This window comes from Calliphora vicina, chromosome 4 (assembly GCF_958450345.1).
Source record: "Calliphora vicina chromosome 4, idCalVici1.1, whole genome shotgun sequence".
Classification (NCBI taxonomy): Eukaryota; Metazoa; Arthropoda; class Insecta; order Diptera; family Calliphoridae; genus Calliphora; species Calliphora vicina.
In genome coordinates, this window is record NC_088783.1 from 106,152,942 (window position 1) to 106,178,714 (window position 25,773).

The 25,773-nt window shown below is 34.2% G+C and overlaps 1 protein-coding gene across 1 annotated transcript; it reads right to left on the reverse strand.

Moving 5' to 3' along the window:
- Positions 1 to 2,149: 2,149 nt before the first annotated feature.
- Positions 2,150 to 3,375, reverse strand: LOC135958264 (fibrinogen-like protein 1). Its single transcript, XM_065509160.1, has 4 exons — positions 3,285 to 3,375; positions 3,116 to 3,228; positions 2,426 to 3,061; positions 2,150 to 2,365 (listed from the first exon to the last, which is right to left on the reverse strand). Exons 1-4 carry the CDS (start codon positions 3,342 to 3,344, stop codon positions 2,224 to 2,226), a joined length of 951 nt encoding a protein of 316 aa, XP_065365232.1. The 5' UTR covers positions 3,345 to 3,375; the 3' UTR covers positions 2,150 to 2,223.
- Between the last annotated feature and the right edge of the window lie 22,398 nt (positions 3,376 to 25,773).

The window sequence follows — 25,773 nt, forward strand, 5'->3', positions numbered from 1 at the left end:
CAGCCGAATTAGCTCTCTTACTTGTTTCAAATTAAAGAAGTAAAGCAAAACTTCCAGCATATGACGCTTTGTTGGTACAAAATTCAACATTTTCGAAGCAAATAAAAAACTTTGAAATGACATATAAATTATTGAAAACAAAAACCGCATTCAAAAGATACTCTATCTCTTATAAATCCCACATTTTTAATTCATATACCCAATATTTTGCAGGTCATGATGACATCCGAGGAAATGAAATTGCGATTGATCGTGCAAGAGACACAACTCAGATGATCTAATATAACGACTTAGAAAATCCAGAATTTTCCGGCACTATCTAGCAAAGGAAAAAACCAAACCCCGACTTTTGGTAGGGCTTCGATCAAGCTTGGGTTACCCAAGTTTTAGCTATTCTAGAAGTTGTTTAGATGAGGAAGAGGAGAAATCAGTACAATACCTTCCACAAGAGCGTAGACTAATACATATTGACAGTTTTCATAGATGGATAGCTACTGGAGCTTGTGACTCATAAACGAAAGCCTAACGAATGCAGCATCTTTCGAGTTGAGATTCTGGCATTATTATGGCTGAGAAAGTAAATTCATATATTTCTATGCGATTTGAGCCACTTCTATCAAATTTTTCAATGGTTATGGTTTGCAGAGCAAGATAAAATATTAAATTATCAACAGGAAACGAGTGCACAGTGGGGCAGAATCGAAATTTTTTGGAAATAAATCTGGCATTTCTAAACGGCTGGTCCGAGCGAGATAAAATTTGAATTTGGTGTAGCCAAGGAGTATTCGAGTTTAAGTTATTAAAATGGGCCCTATAAATGCTCCAGGGGCGGCGCTATGGGGGCTCAAAGTAGGGTACCTTCGACATGTAAAATTTTTAAACACGTGCCATGTTTTTGTTTCCCATCCGATTTCAAAGAACTTAAATATTTTTGGAAAGCGCTCGGCTTGCGTGTGCTATTTATCTCTTATAATTTCCTATTTATAGGCATTTCAAAATTGAAATTTTAAAATTTGACCATACCTTGGTCCGCTTTTTTAAAAATATAGGACGCACTTTTGGACCGCATGGACTCGAATTTTTTTTTTGTTAGTTAGACAACTAAATTAGCAATAACATGCAAAAGATTTCAGAGCAATATCAATTACGAATCCAAAAATAATCGATTTTCAATTTAAAAATAAAAAAATAGTAAATTTTTGCTGTTTTTTGGACAAAAAGGTGACATAACTCTTTTTATATTAAAAAAACAACTTTCTTTAAGAACATATAACAATTTTATGTTTTTCTATAAAGTTTCTTTACGGAGAACATTTTGGTATAAAAAACATGTCCTATTTTTCGAACATGTCGGCTCTATGCCCTTTAGAAATTGAACTATCTTTTAAGAAAATTTCAACTTTGGGCCACATTTTCTAAAATCCCAAGGCAGGGATTAGAAAACCGAAAGCAGCTTTGGAAACCCTGATGTATTCCCTATTTATCCTTAAAGTATTTTCCCAGCTCCAAAGGAAATGTGAACCCTATTGGCAAAATTGTAAAAAATACTATTTTTGGAATTTTTGCTTAAATTTTTAGGAATTGCGAGATTCCCTTTGACCTTATGGCAAGTTTTTGTACACCTTGTTATTTAGAATGACAAACTTAAAAAACGCTGAAAATTTCATTGAGTTTCGTTAATAAATAAAGATTTTATTATATATTACATATTCATTGAGTTTCTAAAACTAAAATTTATATCAAAATTTTAATAGGATTGCAAATATTAGGAACAATTTGATCCATATTTATTCCGAGCTATACTTTTTTGTTTAGATAAGTTAATCTTTGGTCTTACAAAAAAAATTGCAAGTCAATATCTCAATTAGATTCAAAAATATGCCACTTTAAAACTCCGTCCTTCAAAAAAATTGCACTTTTTCATACACTCGAGTGTGATACTTATATTTCAAACCATCAACCATTTTAACGTTTGCTCATGTTTGTTTTCTATTGCCATTTTACTGAAACCAGCTGATTCTAATCTGTATCCGATTTTACACAAATTTTCAGCATGACGGAAAACAATTTCAGACCTTGACAGCATCGAATATCCAAAAAGTGCAAAATAAGGGCCCCCAAAAAATATATTTACATATTTATCATCTAATTGTAGCTTGGAAAAGGGTTTTATTTAAAGATTTTGGAAGTTGTAGCAACATATAAAGTAAGTATTATTAAAAATTATTCCAATTTTGCTGCAGTTTTGCGACGAATCATGAAGATAATAGTTTTATGAGAATAATTGACACCGCCAAAAGTATGCCAATAACAACCCTTTAAATCGCCATCATATTTACCACGCAGATACTTGCCAGTAGGATTTCTAAAAGCACAAAGTTTTATCATAAACTTATTCTGAACATTTAAATTTTTAACAACTTACGCATCAGAACAATCCTTAAACCAAAAACCACCTTCACGGTCTTTAGCACAATTGCTAGACAATGAGTCATTATCATTGTCATATGTACTGAATTTGTAGCCAAGTTGTCTAAACATACTGTCACCAGCAGTACCCCAATAACGGCCCAGTGTCTTTAATTTGTATTGTTCACTGCCATTGCCTATAGCGAAATTGTCATAACGTGCAAACTTTGTTACACCTTCAAAATTTTCCACATAAACATTTAATTCCTGTGGCCCATAGTAGTTTGTTAGAGCATAAAGATTATCCAGGCCAATCCAGTATTCTCCGGCCACATCACCAAAACCTTTAACATAATCCTTCCAGGATCGGTTAAAATTCTCGGTGCCATCTTGACGTCTTAAAATATACAACCAATCGCCTTCATAATTGTCATAATCACAATAAACCGTAAATGTCCGATTGCTATAGCGTGTATCGGTAATATTATAGATGCCCGTACGACGAGTGCATTCAGTGGCTTCGGCACAGCAGCTGGGTTGCACATCTGTAGCGCAATGTTTGGGCATGGCATCGAAACGTACATCAAATATGGACTTTGAATTTTTAGGTGGTTTTTCAGGGATTTTCTTATTTTCGTTCAAGTTTAAATGTCTGAAAATTAATTAATTATCAATTTTTATACTTAAACTTTATAATTAAGCTCACCTTTCGGCTATTATATCCAAACGTGTGTTTTGAATTTCCAACGATTGTTTTAGGTTTTCGATTTGTGAAAATAAATGCAAATACATGGCATCCCAATCGCAGTTTTCGCCATTCTAAAAAAGAGATAAAAGCTATTTATCGGTTGTATAAAATCCTTAATAAATATTACCCCATTCTGAATTAAAATAACAAAATTAAATGTTAAGAAAAAAATATATTTAAAAAACATTTTTTTTAATTGAGTAAAATCAGTTAATGCCTTTAAAGTTAAATTTCAAATGAGAGCAGTCTTGCAAACGAAACTATTTATATATTTTTGCTTAAGCAGAGGTTCTGCAATATTTTACACTGCACCTTGTCAATTTACTAGTGTTTCAATTGGAGTTTTATTGAAGTGTTTTCATTGTTCCTAGTGGCTTAATTATTTTTGCATTAAAATTTAAATCATCATTTCAATTGCTAGCTGCTTTTATGCATATTAAGCTTAAGCATAGGGAACCTCTGCGCGATAAAAACAGCTTTTAAGTTTAAATTTTTAAGCTTAACTCTAACATTATTGTAAATAATTCTTATCATGTTTGAATTTTGTTTTTCTTTCTTTATAAAAACTGTTATCTGTGCAATTATTCATAAAAGTCAAGTTCAAGTACAAATAAGAGAGTAATATATAAGAGAGCTATATTCGGCTGTGCCGAATCTTATATACCCTTCATCAAATTATACTTCAATATAAAAATTTTAAATATTTTTAGGTAAACAAAATTTATTTTTTCTTCCAAAGTTGTTTGTTTTTAATTTTTTTTCAAATTTTTAAATTTAAAAAAAAAAATTTATTTTTTAATTTTTATAAATTTTAAAAAATTTGTTTTTTTTAAATTTAAAAAAAAAAAATTTTTCTTCCAGTTGTTTTTTTTAATATTTTGGAAATTTTTTTTTTTAAATTTAAAAAAAATTTTTTGTTTTTTAATTTTTTAAATTTAAAAAAATTTGTTTTTAAATTTTATAAATTTTTAAAAAAAAAATTTTTTGGTGAAAAAAAAAATTCGGGTTATAAAATATTTTTTCCGATTTTGACCCATTGTAGGTCCAATATAGGTCGTTGCAAAGGTCATTGAAATATCTATCATTAGGTATCCATATTGTCTATATTAATGACTTAGTAATCCAGATATAGGTCAAAAATCGAGGTTGTCCTGGTTTTTTCCTTATATATCAGCCATTTGTGGACCGATTTTGCTGATTTTGAATAGGAAACCTCTCGAAAGCATGTCTGACAGAATTATTGACAATTTGGATGCCGAAGATATCTGGGGTCTTTAGAAAATTGATTTCAACAGACAGATATACGGAAATGGCTTAATCGACTCCGCTATCTATAAGGATCCAGATATACTTTATAGGGTCGGAAAATTATATTGTGGAAATTACAAATGGAATGACAAACTTATATATACCCTTCTCACGAAGGTGAAGTGTATAATAAAATTGTATACCCACCATCGATATAATACGGCCACCGATTGTTGTGCATTTGGTATACAATATTTATGTGGTTCACACGAATTGGTTAGTTTTATGTTTTTATTAGTAGCAAATATCACTGGTAAATTTCAAATTGCTAGATTCCTGTATTTAAATGTTATGGGGTTCAAAATATTGCAAGTCCAAATAAAGATTTTCATATACAGTACACTCTCTATAATATGAACTAATTAAAACCAGGCCAGTTCACTTTTGCAAGATTGTTCATATTTGCGAATGATATCTAATTCCCATCAACAGGTAGGGAAGTCCAAAAATTATTAAGCAGTGGAATTAGTATTTAGCCACTACCCTGTTTATTTAGATTTCAACTTTGTGTAGATAGATAAAATACGTTAAAAAAACAAAAAATAAGTTGTTCATATTTTAAAATGCTTTAAATTATGAACAGCTTCGTTCACTAAGTTCATATTTTAGAGTATCCTATGGAAGTAAAAAGTGTTCATATTTTGGGGTGTTCATACTATCGCGTGCACTGTATTTTAATCTAAAACTTGTTAAAGATTCAACTTATTTTTGGATACATAAGTTAGTTAGGACATTATGTTTTAAAATTGTTTGATATCTTGCTACCACGAATGTCTTTCAAAGCGGTCATATACGAGCTGCGATCAAATGTATCCTGCACATGCCCCTGTAAGCTCTCCTCGTATTTACGTCTGAAATGCCTCGGGGAAGACTTCAACTGTGTAATGTCGAAGTTTGGATGACTCCTCCGGTTACATCCCGGAAGGAACTGTTGCGTCAACATGACGTTGTGTTCCTTGACCTGGTGGTGTACGTAGGTAATTTGAAGGCAGCCTGTGACTGCATTTTGAGAGCTTTGAATATTTCTCCACTGAGTATCACTCAACCTTAGTTTTACACAGAAACATGGCGGTTGGTCTTTGATGGTGTGGGTGTGGTGTGGGCTATATGTCAGCTGCAAGACATGACAATCTTGTACTCCTTGCAATTACAATGAACAGCCGAGTCTACTTACAAATTTTAAAGGACAATCTGAAAGTAAGTGCTGTAAAATTAGGTCCTGTAACACCATGGGTCGTCCAAAGCACACCGCAATAATTGTTAAGGAGTGACTATTGTATAACGTGCATAAGCAGTTATATTCACCTCCGCAATCTTCAGGCCTAAACCCAATAGAGCTCCTGTGTTAAATTTTAGACCGGAATATTTGAAAACGAATCATTTCATCTAAGGACGAACTACGAACCCTCTTTAACGGAAGAGAGGTGGGGGAAATTACTAAAGATAAAACTGAATATCTTGGAAACTCTATGCAAAAGGCAACTAGAGGCCGTAATTAAACTGAATGGGGGACCAACAAAATATGCAGTACAATTTTAGATATCTTATTTGCAAATAAATAAGAACAGGCAGGGTTGGAGAAACTTGATGAACTAACATTAGTAAATGCTACCGGGCGAAGCCGGGCGGTCAACTAGTTTTATATAAATAAAGAGTTGTTACAAGTTTTTAAACTACTAAACTGCTTTTATTTGCAATCAAAAGTATATGGTTTATTTAAAGGAAATAAACCAACGTTTTGAAAAGGTTAAAACGTATTTTATTTAGGAAGCCGTTGCAGTTTAACTTCAAGATGGTGATTACATGAGGTCTGCGAAACGTAATATGAGGGTTCAGCTGGGATAGTTGTTGTTGGGATAAAACTTTCGGTTTGTACAGCTGTCGATGAGTTGACAATCTTTGGCCGAATATGATTCGGGTCGTTCCGGAACAGAGATGCAATCCTTGTGAGAACGAGCTAGGATGATCGTTCTAGCTGCTGTAGAGATTGAATTTCTGATAATGGCGAAGTCTCATGGTAGCTACTTTGCTTATTACAGCAAATTGGCGCAACATAGTTTTCCAACCATTGCTTCTCATGCTTCAATCCTGAACAGTTCATAAGATGGTACCAGCGGTTTGTTCCAATTCGGAACCGCATTGTTGGAGTCTAAAGCCCCCCATAAAAAATTTAATTATGGTTGCTGTTTTGTCAGTGTTTAGCCGAGAGTAATAGTTATGTTAAGATTATCAACATCAATATTTAAAAGGCCGTTTCTCTATAAATGTCCCTTTTTCATTATGAAATTCATTGGAATAAGGGTAATTTTTATATATCATTATTGGAATTAATTTATATTTTAAAAATATTATTTTTTTAATAAAACGAAAAGAAATCCTTGGAAATTAAAGTGCTCACTTGAATTCATTTTTTATAATTCCTCTCAACAAACATTCATATAATTGTGCTAAAAAAAACAAAAATAAAACAAACAGAATTACAAGTATATTACAATAAATTTGCAAATAACAACATTCGTTTAGAAATAAAACATTCATATAATTTTCATAATGATTTCCTTTTTAATTTCCAGCATTGAACACTCTTTATTAAGCCACCAAAAACCTCAATACAAAATAAAACTTACATCCTTTTATAAAGGACTCTGTGGCTGCTAAAGTGCGATTTTTTATATGGAAGTGGTGGAGGAGAGGCAAACAAAACCAATCCACCATCAGTCTCATTACGTATATTTCTTCTTTTATGGCAGTTAAAGGAAATGATGGGGTAAATAATGCCGGAATACATTATTAAGCGGAATAATTTACACTGCACTATACCCATAAACCCCTTTTCTTTTTGATTTCTCTGCTGTGCCTGCTAACAAGTCTTTACTATTTAAATTGCATAGTATGAGAAGTTTTCTAAACAAGTGGAATTTTGCCTACCAATAAAAATGCGTTACTTATAACGTTTTTCTACATTTTTTTTGCATTCATTCATTCATTCTTCATTTTTTCCAATTTATGTGATTTTAATTTTTTGCTTTGCAAATTTATGTATTTGATGACAATAAATGGGTTGCAATAAGAGGTTTTTACTGAGTGGAAGTCATCATAATTCATCCTCATCATATATACAACTCAATTCAAATTGCTGTTCAGCTGTAATGAGGAAAGACAGCAGAGGCAGAGTGAAAAAAAAATGAAAAAATTGCTGATGATAAATGTTTGTATTGATGATGATAATGATGGTTGTCAAGTGGATTTATTTTCTATGATGGATTTTTGTTTGTTTATTTTCACATTTTAATATTTTTTTTTTTTGAAGCAGTCTACATATTCTAACTTAAGCTGGTTGAATAGTTTGTAACTTCATTCAACTAATGATGGAATATCAAATTATCCTCTTTTTGAACTTCACATAAAATTCATCATATACCAGCTGAGTCACCAGATTAAGCTCTGACTCTTCTTGCAAATATTTGAGTATCGAAAATTTTAAATTATGAGAGAACTTGTAAAATATATTCTCGAACCTCATAACTGAACCTAAAGAATCTAACTGAGATATCAAAGTAATCCTTGTTCAAGGAAAGTATAGGGAAATCTGTTGCTTTTTAGTTGACTAGAACAAAACTATCGTTGAGAATTCCCCATTACTCTTCTCTGTCAAATGCAGCTAATTCCATCAGTGCTCAGTTTTTGGCAGTAAAAAGATAATAATGATCGATACGAAACGTTGAAGTCAGAAAGTGTTCGATTGAACTGAAAAATCTTTTCGTTTTTAGATGACCGAAAGACAACGACAATGTTTCGCATTTAATTGCAAACTATTTGCGGATTCTGATCTTCCGGATGCCATCACTGCCCAGTTATCGGTATGTATAATGAGTTGCCTTAAACTGATAAGAATTAATGTTGGTTGAATATTAAATTCCAACCGATTCATTGGACAGAGAATGCATTTAATTGCCCTGAAAAATCTGCTCCTTTTTAGATGACCAGAAGACAACGTACGCAGTCACTAGCCCGAATGCTGCCAGTTTTCGGTAGATTTGCGAGATTTACAAATGATTTTTTTGCTTCGAAAATGTTGAATTTTGCTCCAAAAAGCGTCATATGCGGGAAGATTTGCTTTACTTCTTTAATTTGAAAAAAAAGTGCCGCTGAAGCACACCGATTGCTCACCAAAGCTTATGGTGAATGTTTTCCATCGGTTTCAATGTGCGAGAAATGGTTTCTTCCGTTCAGAAGTGGTGATTATGACACGGAAAGCAAAGATCGCCCAGTCCAGCCAAAAAAGTTTGAAGACCTAGAATTGGAGGCATTAGAGGATTATTGTAAAACTCAACAAGAGCTTGCAAAATTATTGGGAGCTACTCTAGCTGCAATTTCCAAACCTTTGCGAGCTGCAGCATTCATCCAAAAGCTGGGAATTTGAGTACCATTCGAATTGATGCCGAGAGACCTTGAAAGACGATTTTGTATGTTCGAAATTATGCTTGATCGCTAAAAAAAAAGGAAATCTTTTTTGCACCGACTCATTACTTGCGATGAATAATGAATCCATTACGATAATCCAAAGCGAAAGAGATGGTATGTGAAGTCCGGCCAACCAGCCGAATCGACACCAAAGTCAAATATCTGTATTTGGTGGCAGCAAAAGTTTGCTGTCTATGATGAGCTAGTGAACATCACAGGAAACCTGATTCGTTTGAAGCGAGCAGTGGCCGAAAATGCCAGACATGAAACTGTAATATTCCATCATGATAACACCTGTTAAAAAGTATTTAGAATGAAGTGGTTGGGAAGTTTTGTCTCAGCCGCTTTATAGTCCAAACCGTGCCCCGTCCGACTGCTATTTGTTTCGATCGATGCAGAACGCTCTCTCTGGGAGACGCTTCACTTAGGAACAGAGTATCCCATATTGGCTTGATTCGTTTTTGGCCTCCAAAGATGAGCAGTTCTTTTGGCTCGGTATCCATATGTTGCCAGAAATATGGGAAAAGGTCATAGCTAACAATGATCAATATTTTGAATAAATTTATATTGTACAATTGTTTCAAAATAAAAGCCAAAATTTTGGTTTAATTTGGCTGGATCTAAATATAACCAACATTAATTGGTTAGTTAACTGCTCCTTGAAGAGATAAAACTCGGATCATTCCGAAGCGAGGAGTCAATTGTGAATCCAAACAACTCTCTTTTGTACGCATGACTGTTCAAAAATAGTTGTGTTTGGTTCAATGTAACTGAATCCAAATAGAATTCAGAGATGATTCAATTGTGAATTGAAACTACAGTCTTTTGTTCGCATGATTGGTGAAATTATGTAAAATGGAAAAATATCTAAAGATTGTCTAAAACTCTGTTCGTTCCGGAGCAAAGGGTCATCTTAGAGTTTCAAAGTTTGTGGACTATAATAGCCCAATTAGGTTCTCAAGAAGCTATTTTTCTAGGATTGAATAATTGTGTAAGTTCTGTTGTTGCCAAAAGATCTTCCTTGTGGACAAAACATCAGCTTAAAATAGCTATTGAAAATCCTGAGTGACGATCTAATTGCTGTCGAAAAAGCTCATTTGAAATGATAAATTCAAAGACAGGGAAAACAGCATTTGAGAACAATGATCCAATTAAGATTGGAATATCTCACTTTGTTTCTTAGGAAGGAAGGAAGGAAGCACATTTGAAATGATAAATTCAAAGACAGGCAAAACAGCTTTCGAATGTTACAGCTACGGCGAGTGAGAGAAGAAACATTGCAGAACAATGATCCAATTATGATTGGAATGGCTCACTTTGTTTCTTAGGAAGCTATTTTACTAAGAATTTAGCAGCACTTACTTGGAGCTGATAGTTCTGTTGCTGCCAAAAGTTCTTCCTTGTGTAGAATCATGGACGAATTGTGTCTTGAATCGTTCCGGAGTGAAGATCCAATTGTTACAGATCTGATAAACAGCATTCGGATGATAAAGCTCCCACTAAATTCAAAATGTTTGGGCGAGTACGAAAGTTTCTGAGAAATTTTTGAATTGTCATTCGAATGGTTATAGAACTGCTTAAGCTACGTTTCCACATACACCGTAATCGGCACCGAAAACGAAATTCCATACATTTGCACCGAAAAAAAAGTTCGTTTTAGAACATTTTTTTGGTGCAAATGTATGGAATTTCGTTTTCGGTGCCGATTACGGTGTATGCGGAAACGTAGCTTTACTTGGATTATTAGGATAGTTTCGTTGTTGTCGAAAGTTCTTTACTAGGGAGAAATGATCAAGTTAATATAGCTGTTGACAATATCTAGCGATGTAAGATTTGCATTGTTCCGGAGATAAAACATCAGCTGATATGGGTATCGCTGAATTGACAATCTTCCACAAATAAACATTGCGGATAAAATATCCAACTTTCATCGGAATAGCTCACATGGAGCAAACCCTTTTTAGTATTTGGAAAAAGTAATAATAAAAATGTGTGGCGGCATGGTGTAGTGGTTAAAGTGCTTGCCAGGTGCTTGGTTTTTAAAATTTACCACTCTTTAAATAATCCATCCAAGAAGCTCCCTGACCACTCCACCACCTGGAAAAGAGGATAACATCATGAAAAAGGTCTGGCAGACCGTTTAAATTGATACAAACAATAACAATCGATTTAATGGCAACACTGTACATGGAGACGCACGATACTCCAATAATTAGGAAGGACAGTGCAATCTACATGGGAAATACTCGAAAAAAACAACAACTACTTCAACACTTCGTATAAGATGGAGATGCTTTGTGGAAGCCAAATGCCCCCAAGTGGGGTAATGGAAAACAAAATAATAAAAATGTAAAATTTTGGGGAGAAAACATCCGTTCCATTATTGTTTGACATGGAAAATAGCGGAGCAAAGATCTAATTGTTATCCGTACCGCTTATTTTGGATTGTAATCAATGTCAAATTTTGGTTACATGAACAAAATAAGGGAAAATGGTATTGAGGTAGTAGGTGAAACAACTGATACATCTGTCACTAAGTTGAAAATCTTTGGTCGAAAGGGACTTGTCTCGATCCAAAAACAAAATCCAATTTTCGTCGACCTTCACCTTATAAATAGTTTTGCAGTCGCTAACTATTACTCTTTGATCACATATTAAGACCCAGTGAAAATAAATAAATTCTTTGGAAAGAGGGTTTTGGAAGAACAATAGTTTTATAGAAACGATACTTAATATTCCTTGTAGAGGCCACCTCTAATTCCTTTTCCTCTTTTTAAAATGGCTTTCTTATCTAAATCTCTCAAGCAAAGGACAGGACTTATTTGAAAGTCCGTAAACCTAGGGCTGTACAATTTACCGTTATTATCTCAAAATTTAGTTTATGTTTCTGGTTTTAACATTCGATATAATAATAGCGATAGACTTCAAAGTCCTGGATAGTTCAATTTGCTGAATAACTTCTTATACAAAATATTTATCTTGGTTTTCATATTGTGTGATATCATTTCACTAACACTGCGGTATCTTCTGCTGGGCCTTTTGAAGTCACAATTCTCATAAGAGGAGAGACTGAAATGGGTCCTGCGTAGCTTCGACCCATATAAATCTCCGGGTCCTGATGGAATCATTCCGGCGGATTTGCAACGGAATGAGGATTTAATCATTTCCTGGTTGACTCGTATATACTCGGCCTGCTTAAGTTGGTCATATATTCCGGAGTCGTGGACCAGATGTACTGTAGCCTTCATTGCCAAGGGAGGGAAGGCATCTCATACTAGACCAAAGGACTTTAGGCCTATTAGTCTATCGTCCTTCCTCTTGAAAATCATGGAAAGGTTGATTGATCTGCACCCTCGTTCATCGATTAACCCGAACCGACTATCCTTGTTTCAACATGCCTACATGAAGGGCAGATCTGTTGAGACTGCTTTACATTCGCTTGTGGGATTCGTAGAGAAATCACTCGAGCACAGAGAATATACATTGGTGGCCTTCTTGTATATTGAGGGGGCCTTTAACAATGTGACGCCAGAGACGATCCTTTCGGCTCTAGGCGATCTGGATGTAGATCAATCAATTATCTGCTTCATAGGTAGACTTCTGACCAATATAGTCATTATCTCTTCTATGGGAACTGCTACTATTTTAGTCTCTAAGTAAATCCACCTACTGTAGGATAATTGAGAGAATCCTGCGAATATCTGCACTAATTATTACGGGTGCGCTGCGCAGTTCTCCGTCTCGTGCTCTGTTTGTAATGATGCACTGGCTACCGGCTGATCTAATGGCCAAACAATTGGCCATAAATTCGGCGGTTAGGTTAAGTACTGTAGGATCATGAAAGTCCAGATGTACTGGCCATGCGTCTATTTTGGGTAGTATATCTTATCTGCCTGTTAATATTGATTACTGCACTCCCTTACCCTTTATTGACAGGCGCTTCTCTGTGTCATTGGCGGGCGAGTCTCCTTTCTCTATGGACACGCTTGTCATATACACAGATGGCTCCAAGTCTGCGGATTTCCCATCTTCAGAAGAGGGTGTGTTTCAGGCTACATGACCAATGTAGTGTAATTCAAGCTGAGATTTCAGCGATCAAAAGGGCGGTACACTGGATGAAGTACTATAGGCTATTTGGTGTGAATATCCGAATCTGTACCGACAGTAAGCCTGCTATCAAATCCCTATCTGGCGTCTACTCGACATCCAGATTGGTACATGAATGCCGGGTATCTCTTAATGAGATGGCGAGACATTCTAACCTGGAGTTATTCTGGGTGCCTGGTCACTCTGGTGTACCCGGCAATGCTATTGCGGATGAACTGGCCAAAAGAGGCTCAGCTCAGATGGTATAATTTGACAAATTGCTCGATATCGAGACTCACTTGGCCCATATTTGACCATCATAGGTCAATGTCCCTCACGGGGCTACCTCGGGCTAAGCTACGAGCTCTATCTATCAGTGCTCACCGGGCATTGCTTGATAGGTGCGCATGCTAGGAGATTGAATACTCCATATAATGACTTATGTAGGAGTTGCCATGATGAAGACGAATATGAGACGATTGAACATCTCCTCTGTCTTTGCCCTGCCCTAGCAGTGGTGCGGGCTGCGACAATAGGTAGTCCATTTTTGCACGGCCTAGCGGATCTATCTACTCTGGATGTCAGGAGCTTGGATTCGTTCATTCGTGCGTCAAGTTGGTTCGGCTACACTGTCTAGTCTACACTGGAAAGACTTTCTAAGATTCACTGTCTAAAAAGTTCTTAATAGTGGAATTTCCAGCTTTTCTTTTTATTCTTGAAATCCAGCTATTTGAGGAACCCGTCACAGGTGATATAATATACTTTTCCCGTCATGGTCCTCTCCCAACTCCCAAGCTTTAAAGTATTGCGTGGTCCTATTTCATATCGTAGGATTATACATGTGAGCTTCATTTCCATAAGCAGGAATGTTGCTAGGACGATTTCCGAATATTATATTATTGCTACGTTCGCGAGGAGTGTAAAGTCCTCTTGGAAGTCTTCTCCTTTATGTAGGCATGTTGAGAGGTCCAATAATACTTAATTTTCATACAGATTTTATACTGAAATTTGCCATCTTTCAGTATAAAATCTGTGTGAAAATTAATTATTATTGGACCTCCCAACATGCCTACATAAAGGAAAAGACTTCCAAGAGGACTTTTTGAGTCTCTAATGTCTTTCTTTCGGCATAAATATGACTCACAACTAACATTCAGCAATTCATTGATGATTATCAATATTTTAATTTTTAACTTTGTATAGCGCATTTAGAAATTCGTTTCTATCTCTATTTAACAATTTCATTATAAATCAGGATATTAACATTTCATTAATGAGGACGATTATAACGATGATTTTATTCGTTTTCAATGATTACACTTGATGAGTTCATATTGATGACACTGTGACTGAATGTTGTTGGTGCTGTTGTCGTTGCTTGAGAGTGTAAGAGCGGGTGGTTGGATGGGTTGGATGATTCCTAACCTCGCCTGTTATGATGTATGAAAACAATATTTGACTGGCTGTTATAGGTTATAGATTCAGTTCAGTTCAGTTCATTCCATTTCATATTATTTCCTTTCTTTGCCTTCATTTTTTTTATTGTTTTTCATTTTTTACAATTTTTTTTTTTTTGATTTTGTATTATTATCAACCAAAATCATAGTGGAAGATTTGCTGATGACTACTTCACTTAATGCAAATTTTCTGAATTGAATTCTGCTACTGCCATAATATTGACAGCGTAATAATATAGAATCTCTTTTTACCTCATTGATTCTATAGATTCTACTTACATTTTTCTACCTATACAAAATGTCTTACTTATTACTCAAGGGTTTAAGAAAAAAAATATAAGGGAAAAAATTGCATTTTAAGCTCCACTAGATTTGGTATAATGAATCAGTTAACAAGTGTAGTAAGTTGTGTAATAATAAAGCACCATATTTACACTGAGAGAAAAAGAGCAAGATTTCAATATGAAATGAATCCACGATTGATCCAAGATTTCTAAATGAAATGAATTGACGATTGATCCAAGATTTCTAAATGAAATGAATTGACGATTGATCCAAGATTTCAATATGAAATGAATCCACAAATGATCCCAGATTTCAATATGAAAGGAATTGACGATTGATCCAAGATTTCTAAATGAAATGAATCCAAGATTTCAATATGAAATGAATCCACGATTGATCCAAGATTTTAAAATGAAATGAATCCAAGATTTCAATATGAAATGAATCCACGATTGATCCAAGATTTCAATATGAAATGAATCCACGATTGATCCAAGATTTTAAAATGAAATGAATCCAAGATTTCAATATGAAATGAATCCACGATTGATCCAAGATTTCAATATGAAATGAATCCACGATTGATCCATGATTTCAATATGAAATGAATCCACGATTGATCCAAGATTTCAATATGAAATGAATCCACGATTGATCCATGATTTCAATATGAAATGAATCCACGATTGATCCAAGATTTCAATATGAAATGAATCCACGATTGATCCAAGATTTCAATATGAAATGAATCCACGATTGATCCAAGATTTCAATATGAAATGAATCCACGATTGATCCAAGATTTCAATATGAAATGAATCCACGAATGATCCAAGATTTCAATATGAAATGAATCCACGAATGATCCAAGATTTTAATATGAAATGAATTAACGATTGATCCAAGATTTCAATATGAAATGAATCCACGATTGATCCAAGATTTCAATATGAAATGAATCCACGAATGATCCAAGATTTCAATATGAAATGAATCCACGAATGATCCATGATTTCAATATGAAATGAATCCACGATTGATCCAAGATTTCAATATGAAATGAATCCACGATTGATCCAAGATTTCAATATGTAATGAATCCACGATTGATCCAAGATTTCAATATGAAATGAATCCACGATTGATCCAAGATTTCAATATGAAATGAATCCACGAATGATCCAAGATTTCAATATGAAATGAATCCACGATTGATCCAAGATTTCAATATGAAATGAATCCACGATTGATCCATGATTTCAATATGAAATGAATCCACGATTGATCCAAGATTTCAATATGAAATGAATCCACGATTGATCCAAGATTTCAATATGTAATGAATCCACGATTGATCCAAGATTTCAATATGAAATGAATCCACGATTGATCCAAGATTTCAATATGAAATGAATCCACGAATGATCCAAGATTTCAATATGAAATGAATCCACGAATGATCCAAGATTTTAATATGAAATGAATTAACGATTGATCCAAGATTTCAATATGAAATGAATCCACGATTGATCCAAGATTTCAATATGAAATGAATCCACGATTGATCCAAGATTTCAATATGAAATGAATCCACGATTGATCCAAGATTTCAATATGAAATGAATCCACGATTGATCCAAGATTTCAATATGAAATGAATCCACGATTGATCCAAGATTTTTAAATGAAATGAATCCACTATTGATCCATGATTTCTAAATGAAATGAATCCACTATTGATCCAAGATTTCAATATGAAATGAATCCATGATTTCAATATGAAATGAATCCACGATTGATCCAAGATTTCAATATGAAATGAATTGACGATTGATCCATGATTTCAATATGAAATGAATCCACGATTGATGCAAGATTTCAATGTCAAATGAATCCACGTTTGATCCAAGATTTCAATATGAAATGAATCCAGGATTGATCCAAGATTTCTAAATGAAATGAATCCACGATTGATCCAAGATTTCTAAATGAAATGAATCCACGATTGATCCAAGATTTCAATATTAAATTAATCCACGATTGATCCAAGATTTCAATATGAAATGAATCCACGATTGATCCAAGATTTCAATATTAAATTAATCCACGATTGATCCAAGATTTCAATATGAAATGAATCCACGATTGATCCAAGATTTCAATATGAAATAAATCCACGATTGATCCAAGATTTCAATATGACATGAAACCACGATTGATCCAAGATTTCAATATGAAATGAATCCACAAATGATCCAAGATTTCAATATTAAATTAATCCACGATTGATCCAAGATTTCAATATGAAATGAATCCACAAATGATCCAAGATTTCAATATGAAATGAATCCACAAATGATCCAAGATTTCAATATTAAATTAATCCACGATTGATCCAAGATTTCAATATGAAATGAATTGACGATTGACCCAAGATTTCTAAATGAAATGAATCCACGATTGATCCAAGATTTCTAAATGAAATGAATCCACGATTGATCCAATATTTCTAAATGAAATGAATCCACGATTGATCCGAGATTTCTAAATGAAATGAATCCACGATTGATCCAAGATTTCTAAATGAAATGAATCCACGATTGATCCAAGATTTCTAAATGAAATGAATCCACGATTGATCCAAGATTTCAAAATGAAATGAATCCACGATTGATCCAATATTTCTAAATGAAATGAATCCAAGATTTCAATATGAAATGAATTGACGATTGATCCAAGATTTCAATATGAAATGAATTGACGATTGATCCAAGATTTCAATATGAAATAAATTGACGATTGATCCAAGATTTCAATATGAAATGAATTGACGATTGATCCAAGATTTCAATATGAAATAAATTGACGATTGATCCAAGGTTTCAATATGAAATGAATTGACGATTGATCCAAGATTTCAATATGAAATGAATTGACGATTGATCCAAGACTTCAATATGAAATGAATCCACAAATGATCCAAGATTTCAATATGAAATGAATCCACGATTGATCCAAGACTTCAATATGAAATGAATCCACAAATGATCCAAGATTTCAATATGAAATGAATCCACGATTGATCCAAGACTTCAATATGAAATGAATCCACAAATGATCCAAGATTTCAATATGAAATGAATCCACAAATGATCCAAGATTTCAATATGAAATGAATCCACGATTGATCCAAGATTTCAATATGTAATGAATCCACGATTGATCCATGATTTCAATATGAAATGAATCCACGATTGATCCAAGATTTCAATATGAAATGAATCCACGATTGATCCAAGATTTCAATATGAAATGAATCCACGATTGATCCATGATTTCAATATGAAATGAATCCACGATTGATCCAAGATTTCAATATGAAATGAATCCACGATTGATCCAAGATTTCAATATGAAATGAATCCACGATTGATCCAAGATTTCAATATGAAATGCATCCATGATTGATCCAAGATTTCAATATGAAATGAATTGACGATTGATCCAAGATTTCAATATGAAATGAATCCATGATTGATCCAAGATTTCAATATGAAATGAATTGACGATTGATCCAAGATTTCCAAATGAAATGAATTGACGATTGATCCAAGATTTCTAAATGAAATGATCCAAGATTTCAATATGAAATGAATTGACGATTGATCCAAGATTTCAATATGAAATGAATTGACGATTGATCCAAGATTTCTAAATGAAATGCTCCACGATTGATCCAAGATTTCCAAATGAAATGAATCCACGATTGATCCAAGATTTCAATATGAAATGAATTGACGATTGATCCAAGATTTCTAAATGAAATGCTCCACGATTGATCCAAGATTTATAAATGAAATGAATTGACGATTGATCCAAGATTTCCAAATGAAATGAATTGACGATTGATCCAAGATTTCAATATGAAACGAATCCACAAGATTTCTAAATGAAATGATGCACGATTTCAGAATGAATCTGAAATACCTTAAATATGCTACCATGTTTCACCTCCACCAAATTTTAATCTCTTTCAAAACTCTTCTTTCTTTGAGTGCACTTTTTTTTTTCCTGATATGAATAATATGCAATTTGTTCCATTTGTTTGGTATGTGGGGTAGTTGGTGGTTTTATTGATGCTGTTAGTTGAAATCATAGTTAGAGTAAGGGCAAAGAGAGCAAGTGGGAGGGGGTTTCTACAAGTTGAAGGATATATTTGTTCGGTTTAAGTACGCATTATGTAAATTTCAATTTCATCTTTTTATTATTTCATTTTTTTTTTGTATGTATTGCAGTTATGAGTTCAGTTTGGTTTAATGATGTTAGTTCAACTGCATTTTTATGCAAATCAGTGCGTATGCTAAATTTTAATTATCAAATTTTTAATTATTTTATATTCTTTTTTAACGTATACTCCGTGCACTTCATTAAGCTGGGAAAATGCAAAATTGAATTGTGTAGAAGATTTCTACGGTTCATTTAACAGGTTAGATTTTGTAAGAAATTATAATTTGAGTTGAATGTGTGAGGAAGAGTGGGGATATTTGTTAGTTTAGTTGAACAGGTAGCCGTTCGTGCCCTTGGGTCCATTCAGTTGGTGCCCTGGAGTTACCTGAAAAGTTATGCTTGAACTTACACTGACTCCACTGTCGATGCTCCATCGACTAAGCGTTTTAAGTATAGCCTCCAGTCTCCTGTGTATTCTTGAACTGCCACAGCTACATTATTCGCAGAGGCAACAGCTTGATAATTCATGGAATTCAATTGAAGATCAAGTTCCAGTGAATTAAAGATTCTTTCAAATAGTAGATCAATGATAAACCTAGCAATCGATTGATCCAGCCCTATGTTATGTAGGATGGACCAAAAGACTTAATTTCATGAGGTATCTGAAGGTTTTACAAAAAGGACTTAAGTGAAAATTCTGATATACTAATAATCTCCGTAATATTAGTGTTTCTAAAATCACATTAAGTAACTAAAACTAACAAAAATAAATCAAGCTTCTCTCACTACTAAAGTTTTCTTGTAATTTCTTTACATAACCATTGCGACAGCCCACAATAAAATAAACAAAAGTAATTGAAATAAATTCAACAAATAAACATCAATTTAATACAATTTACTTAAGAGCAGCAGCCACCAGAATAAGGAAGTATTTTTTTCTTTAACTTGCTACTAAACTCAACTATAAACATGTATGACATACCAACAAACTTGAATGTGTAAGCAACATGCCGCATGTTGTAAGCAAAAGTCCAGTTGTATGTTTAAGTAAGTAGTAGCAATTTAAGTTACGAGTATTTAAGAGCCAAATGCTGCTGTTGACATGTCAATGGTTTCTTTTAATTTTTTTTTGCCCGCAACTTTAATGTCTGTTAAATGGATTTTAGGGCGGATTAAATTGTTGAGTCTCTTTATGGGTGTAACCCGAATACAAATAATAGGAAACACTAAAGAAATAAACTAAATGTAATTGAATTGAATTGTGTCTTAAGTATTAAGAAAATTAAAATTAAACATTGTAAATTGTAGGAAGATTGTTTGAAGATGACAGAAATTAAATGACAGAAATAACTTGAATTAGTTGAGAAATTAAACTGCAGCCGATGTTACACAATGATCTGCACATCCACAAGGAATTTGACAAAAAAGTCTGAGTCAAAAGAAGAACTGCTCATCTTTTGAGGCCAAGAACGAATCAACCAGGCAGCCACGAAATGAAGAAAAAAGATGAGCAATGGTCCCTTTGTGTTACCTGAAAGTAGAAAAACCAGAAAAAAGAGGGACAGATAGAAGTGAAAAGAGAGAAGGAGAAAATTGACAAAGTTATGAAAGAGATGTCCGAAAAAAGAGAGAGGGAGGAGATTTTTAAAATTTAAGTGCCAATGAGTCGTCGGTTATTAGGTTACTCTAAAGAGATCCCCACGTCTGGTCTTTTTAACCAATTACTACTCCTTATAAAGGCATTAATGCCCTCAAGCCTCATATTCGAGAGCTCAGAAAGACTATTTAGGGAACGTTGACCCAAAAACCTTAGACATAGGTCTCCTAATGCCGGACAGTGACAAAGAAGATGAAAAATTGTTTCATCCTCCTCCTCGTTTTGACAACTTCTGCAGAAGTAGTGGTATGGCAAGCCAAGTATCCTAGCGTGGTTACCAAAGGTGCAGTGTCCGGTTATGACCGCCACTAAACCACTCAATTGGGAGCGTGTAAAGCCAAGAAGATATGTTGTTCGTCCCCTATTCAGTCGGTGCCACATCGTTCTGGTTATAGTGCATGTGGGTTCACAACCTCATCTTGTCTGAGCGAGCTCATAGTAGAAGTTACTAATTTGTAGCTTGCATTTGGATAACGGAATCCCACATAGGAAATCTATGTCTCCGTCAGGTAACATGGCGCCTTTTTTCGCACAAATCATCAGCAACGCAATTGCCAATATCGGATATTCTGTTCCAAAGTGAAGCGTATCCCTAAGGGAGCGTTCTGCATCGATGGAACAGGTATTTTAACATGTGGCCGAGCGTTGACATGTATTCTAGGCGTTCTTCGGCCAATGATCGCTTCAAACGAATCAGTTGTGTTCGGTACAGTTTCCCTGTGATAATCTGGTCAGATTTCGGCAGCTCATAATAGATAGGACCCTTCTGCTCCCACCAAATACAGAGAATTAACTTTGCTCCATGGATATTTGGCTTTGGTGTCGATTTGGCTGGTTGACCAGGCTTCTCATACGATCCATTTATTTTCTTTTACAGCGCTCAAGAATCATTTCGGACATGCAAAATCGTTCAAGGTCTCTTGGCTTCAATTCGTATGGAACCCAATTTCCCTGCTTTTGGATGAATCCTGCTGCTCGCAAACGTTTTGAAATTGCTGCTTGAGTAGCTCCCAATGATTTTGCAAGCTCTTGCTGGATTTTGCAACAATCTTCATGAAGCAATGCCTCCAATTCTTGTTCTTGAATCTTTTTGAGTTGGCCTGGGTGATATTTGCCTTTCGTGTCAAAATCACCACTTCTGAACCGCACAAACTATCTCTCGCACGTTGAAACCGATGGAACACATTCACCATAAGCTTTGGCGAGCAATCGGTGTGCTTCAGGTGCACTTTTTTCAAAATTCAGATCAATTTCCTACCATTTTTGTTTGATATTCAGCTTTAACTCTGTCATTGCCTTTATGATTTGATTCTGGAAATTTTTTTGCGTAAAATTTATGGGTAATGCAACCCCATCGCATTTAAATACAGTCTGCAGGTCAGCTAGTACAATCATAGAATATTGTGTTCCGTGAACCACGATTTGGATTATTTTGAAACGTTAATTGGAGCATTGTCGTATTGAAATATGAAATCTTCATCCATTTTTTTATTAAATAAGAGGATCTTTTAAAATTCATTACAAATTGTTGGAACTGGCATTTAAGTCTATGCGTATCATCAGGCTTAAGAAGCCGATCTCAAACACCCCAGTATTTTCTGTTCTCTCAATTAATGGTGCCTAAACATTTCTCGCGCTTGCTCAACATCGAAATGATATTCAATAAAGTGATACGATTCTTCAGTGAAAATTAGTTTCTGTGTCTTCTATGTCGACTATATTGCTATAGCAGTATCCTTTGTCGATTCGACTGCCAGATATAGCAAACCATAGTTGGGACCATTCATACACAATATGTCTAAATTTAACGCTCTCAATCCATATTGTATAACCAACTTTACGAGTTAATGAAGGAGTATAACACTCCCAAATTCTAGAGGAGAGCCATTTCTTTTCAGTGAGCATTCGGTAATAGAAGAGTTGCAATTTCGAGTCGACAAAGGCTGGGTATGCCGTTTTCTCCTTCTGCATCTCGATGTTACTGGAACAACTACGGTCATTTATTCTGTAAGTTGTTCTCTTCATACATTTCTAAATTATTCTGGTTTCGATGCAAGTGGTTTCTTCCGTGTCATTAACAGTTTATTATCGGGGGAGTTAAACATATGCAATTGCTATTAAAGCCATTCAATATGAGATTAAACTACACAAACCTAGACTTTTACTTTCACTGTCCACATGTCCTGGTATCCAAATGAGTGTGACAGATGAATCGCCCAATAACTCGTCAAGTTCAACCCGGCATTGTCATTATTTAGGAACTTAATATCCGCCTTACTAGCCGTAAAGATGAAGTTGAGGATCCATGCCAGCTCCACCGATATATAGCCATGTTGAGCCTTGAATAGAGGTCCTGGTATAAGAGATGATCTAATGTTTGCATTAATGATCCTTTTACAAGTCTTCAACTAAAGAAGGATAGAAAGATAGAGTGAATGGTCTAAAGTCCTTAGAGTGAGATATTTTCTCCCTCAGTTTGGACTGATAAGTACGTTTGCAGTAATGATCTAATGTTGATATCAATGATCCTTTCCCGAGTCTTCAGCAGAAGAAAGAGTGATTGGTCTAAGCTCCTTAGACTGGGATATTTATTGTCTCTCTTTGGACTAAAGAGTACTGCTCTCTGCCATGACATCAAAAAGGTGGTCTTCTTTTGTAGGTCTCTTGTTCATCTGTACCCGGAGATTTATTGGACGAAAGCTTTTGATAGTCAATCATATTGGGTGGTATGTAATCGATGATATCCAGGTTTTCCATTGTCTGAGCCTCAAGCTCCTGAGGCTTATTTCCTACTTTCCAAACTGATAGCAAGCGAATGAATCGGTATCAGTATTGAAAACAGATTTATTGCCACTATTCAGACCTTCCTATACATTTATCTGAGAATATTGTTCACCCCATGTCGTGAAGCTTTAGCACGACATGGGGTTTCTTCTTTCAAAAAGAGGTGACTGCAATATGCATTCAATATCAGATTAATATTGATGTAGATATGATCAGAAATGGAATAATCAATCGAAACATTCTAATTCTATTTAGTGTAACATCAAGAACTTATCTTCAGTTACTGAGCAAAAAGTTAAATACGACTAACTACTATTAGTCTACTCTCTACAACAAAAGTGAAGAGAGTCTTAGCTCTTAGGAACTTATCTGAACTGCCGCAGATGGTGGTCATATGAGGGATATCTTAACTGATGACTATGAGCTTTCTTGGGTGATTGCACTCCATGAGCATCTCTTGGAATTAGAACTAAATCAGTCTCTGGCGGGAATCGAACCCAAAACCCAAAGAATGCTAGACTAACTAGCCTACCAGGGCACCCTTAACCTAAAGTTATATTGACAGTTTTCTTAAAAAAAATTATTTCAATAAACAATATAACTTTAAGTTAACATATAAATAGACATCGTGATAACAGGGGTTAATCGTTTAAATATTTATTTAAAACATATTTGAACATATTTTCTCAAACTATTTGCAACAACTGTTCCTAGCATTGTGCAAATTCTATTTTACACTGCACTTGTTAAACTGTCAATAAAAATTGTGTGATTGTTACTTGAAATTGCATTTTAGTTTGATAAATAAACTTAAAAAACTATACATATGTATATAAACATATTTGATTGCAAGTATTGTCGTTGACTTGTCACAAGATTGTTATGAATTCTAGATTATTTGCAACATTTTTCATTTATTTACTTCGCACAGTTTAACAGCCAAGTTAACAATTTCCGTTGTGTCAATATTTTTCACAATTTGCACTTACGCAGTTAAACTTGACTGCAGTTGATTTTCATGTTGAGAAATGAAAAAAAAAAATTATGTACTTTTGAAGGAAGGGAAATATTTGAAGAGAAATATTTTGGTAGAAGATTGTTTGATTAAGAATGAAAGTAAATACGAAGAGTAATATTTTATGGATATAAATTCTGCTGGTCTCCTCTCAGTAAATATTGATGCATATTATTCATTGTTGAACATAAAACGAACAATTTACTATTCTATCTTAAATATAACTAAATAGCTTCCATCATCCATTGCACAGATCTACAATTATTTGATATATTCGATACCCTGATTCTTAGTAAACTTATTTTTTTAATTTTCTTCACTTTCCTGACTTTGATAGTGTCTCAAATTTACAAATCCCAGCTTAAAGTCTTGAAAATTCACAATATGATGCAGAATTTTGTTGTGTATGAAGCTGCATACTTAGTTTTTTAAATTTCTTTAAATTCATTTTTGCATTTTTTTGGCCAGTGCGGCACACGAATTGTTAATGTAGATCCTAAGCAGCTCCAACATTGTTTACTTTATTTGTTAACCTTTGCTATGTAGATATGGCAACATTGGATTGAAGTGTCAAATTTGACATCACCATCTAATAGTTTGATGTTTTTAATAAATATTACACCACCTAAGATAAGAAATATGTGGATATTTGATAAGAGAATTCCCATAAGAAGGACCCCAACCTAAATAACACTGTCTAACAAATTGAGACTTTTTGATTGGAACAGAATAGCGACTTATAATCCAGCTGGTTTGAATTTTTTTTGTATAGTAGGTCAAAGTTTTCATTTTTTAATCGAAGGGAGCTTTATACTAACTGAAAAAAATGTTGTAACTTAATGTCTAAGAGAATTCTTATTGTCAGAATTATATTGTGGAATTGTATGGGGATCATTTTTGTGGAAGATCTTAACCCTCTAGCTTGTCTATTTAGGGGTCAATTTGACCCCTATTTCGAGAACTTTAAAAAAAGTCCTTTCAAAAAGGACATTTAAGGATTAAAATATTCTACGAAATTATTTGCCGTAAAATTTCAGTGGGGGTCACCAAAGATACAAATGTTGTAAATAAAGGGCTTTACACTTAATTAGCAAAATTACAGGCCACCTTGGGTCTCACTAATCTAAAATCTATTTATGATCCGAATGACCTGATATCTATATAAAAGAGTAACGTTACTGACTGGCTGACTGATTCATCATCCCACAGCCCAAACGACTGAAGCTAGAATCATGAAATTTTAACTGTTGGTTCCCCCCTACCCCAAAACGGGATTTTTGGAAATTCGAACGTTTAATGGGTAAAAAAGGGTAAATCCGGTAATCTTATATCT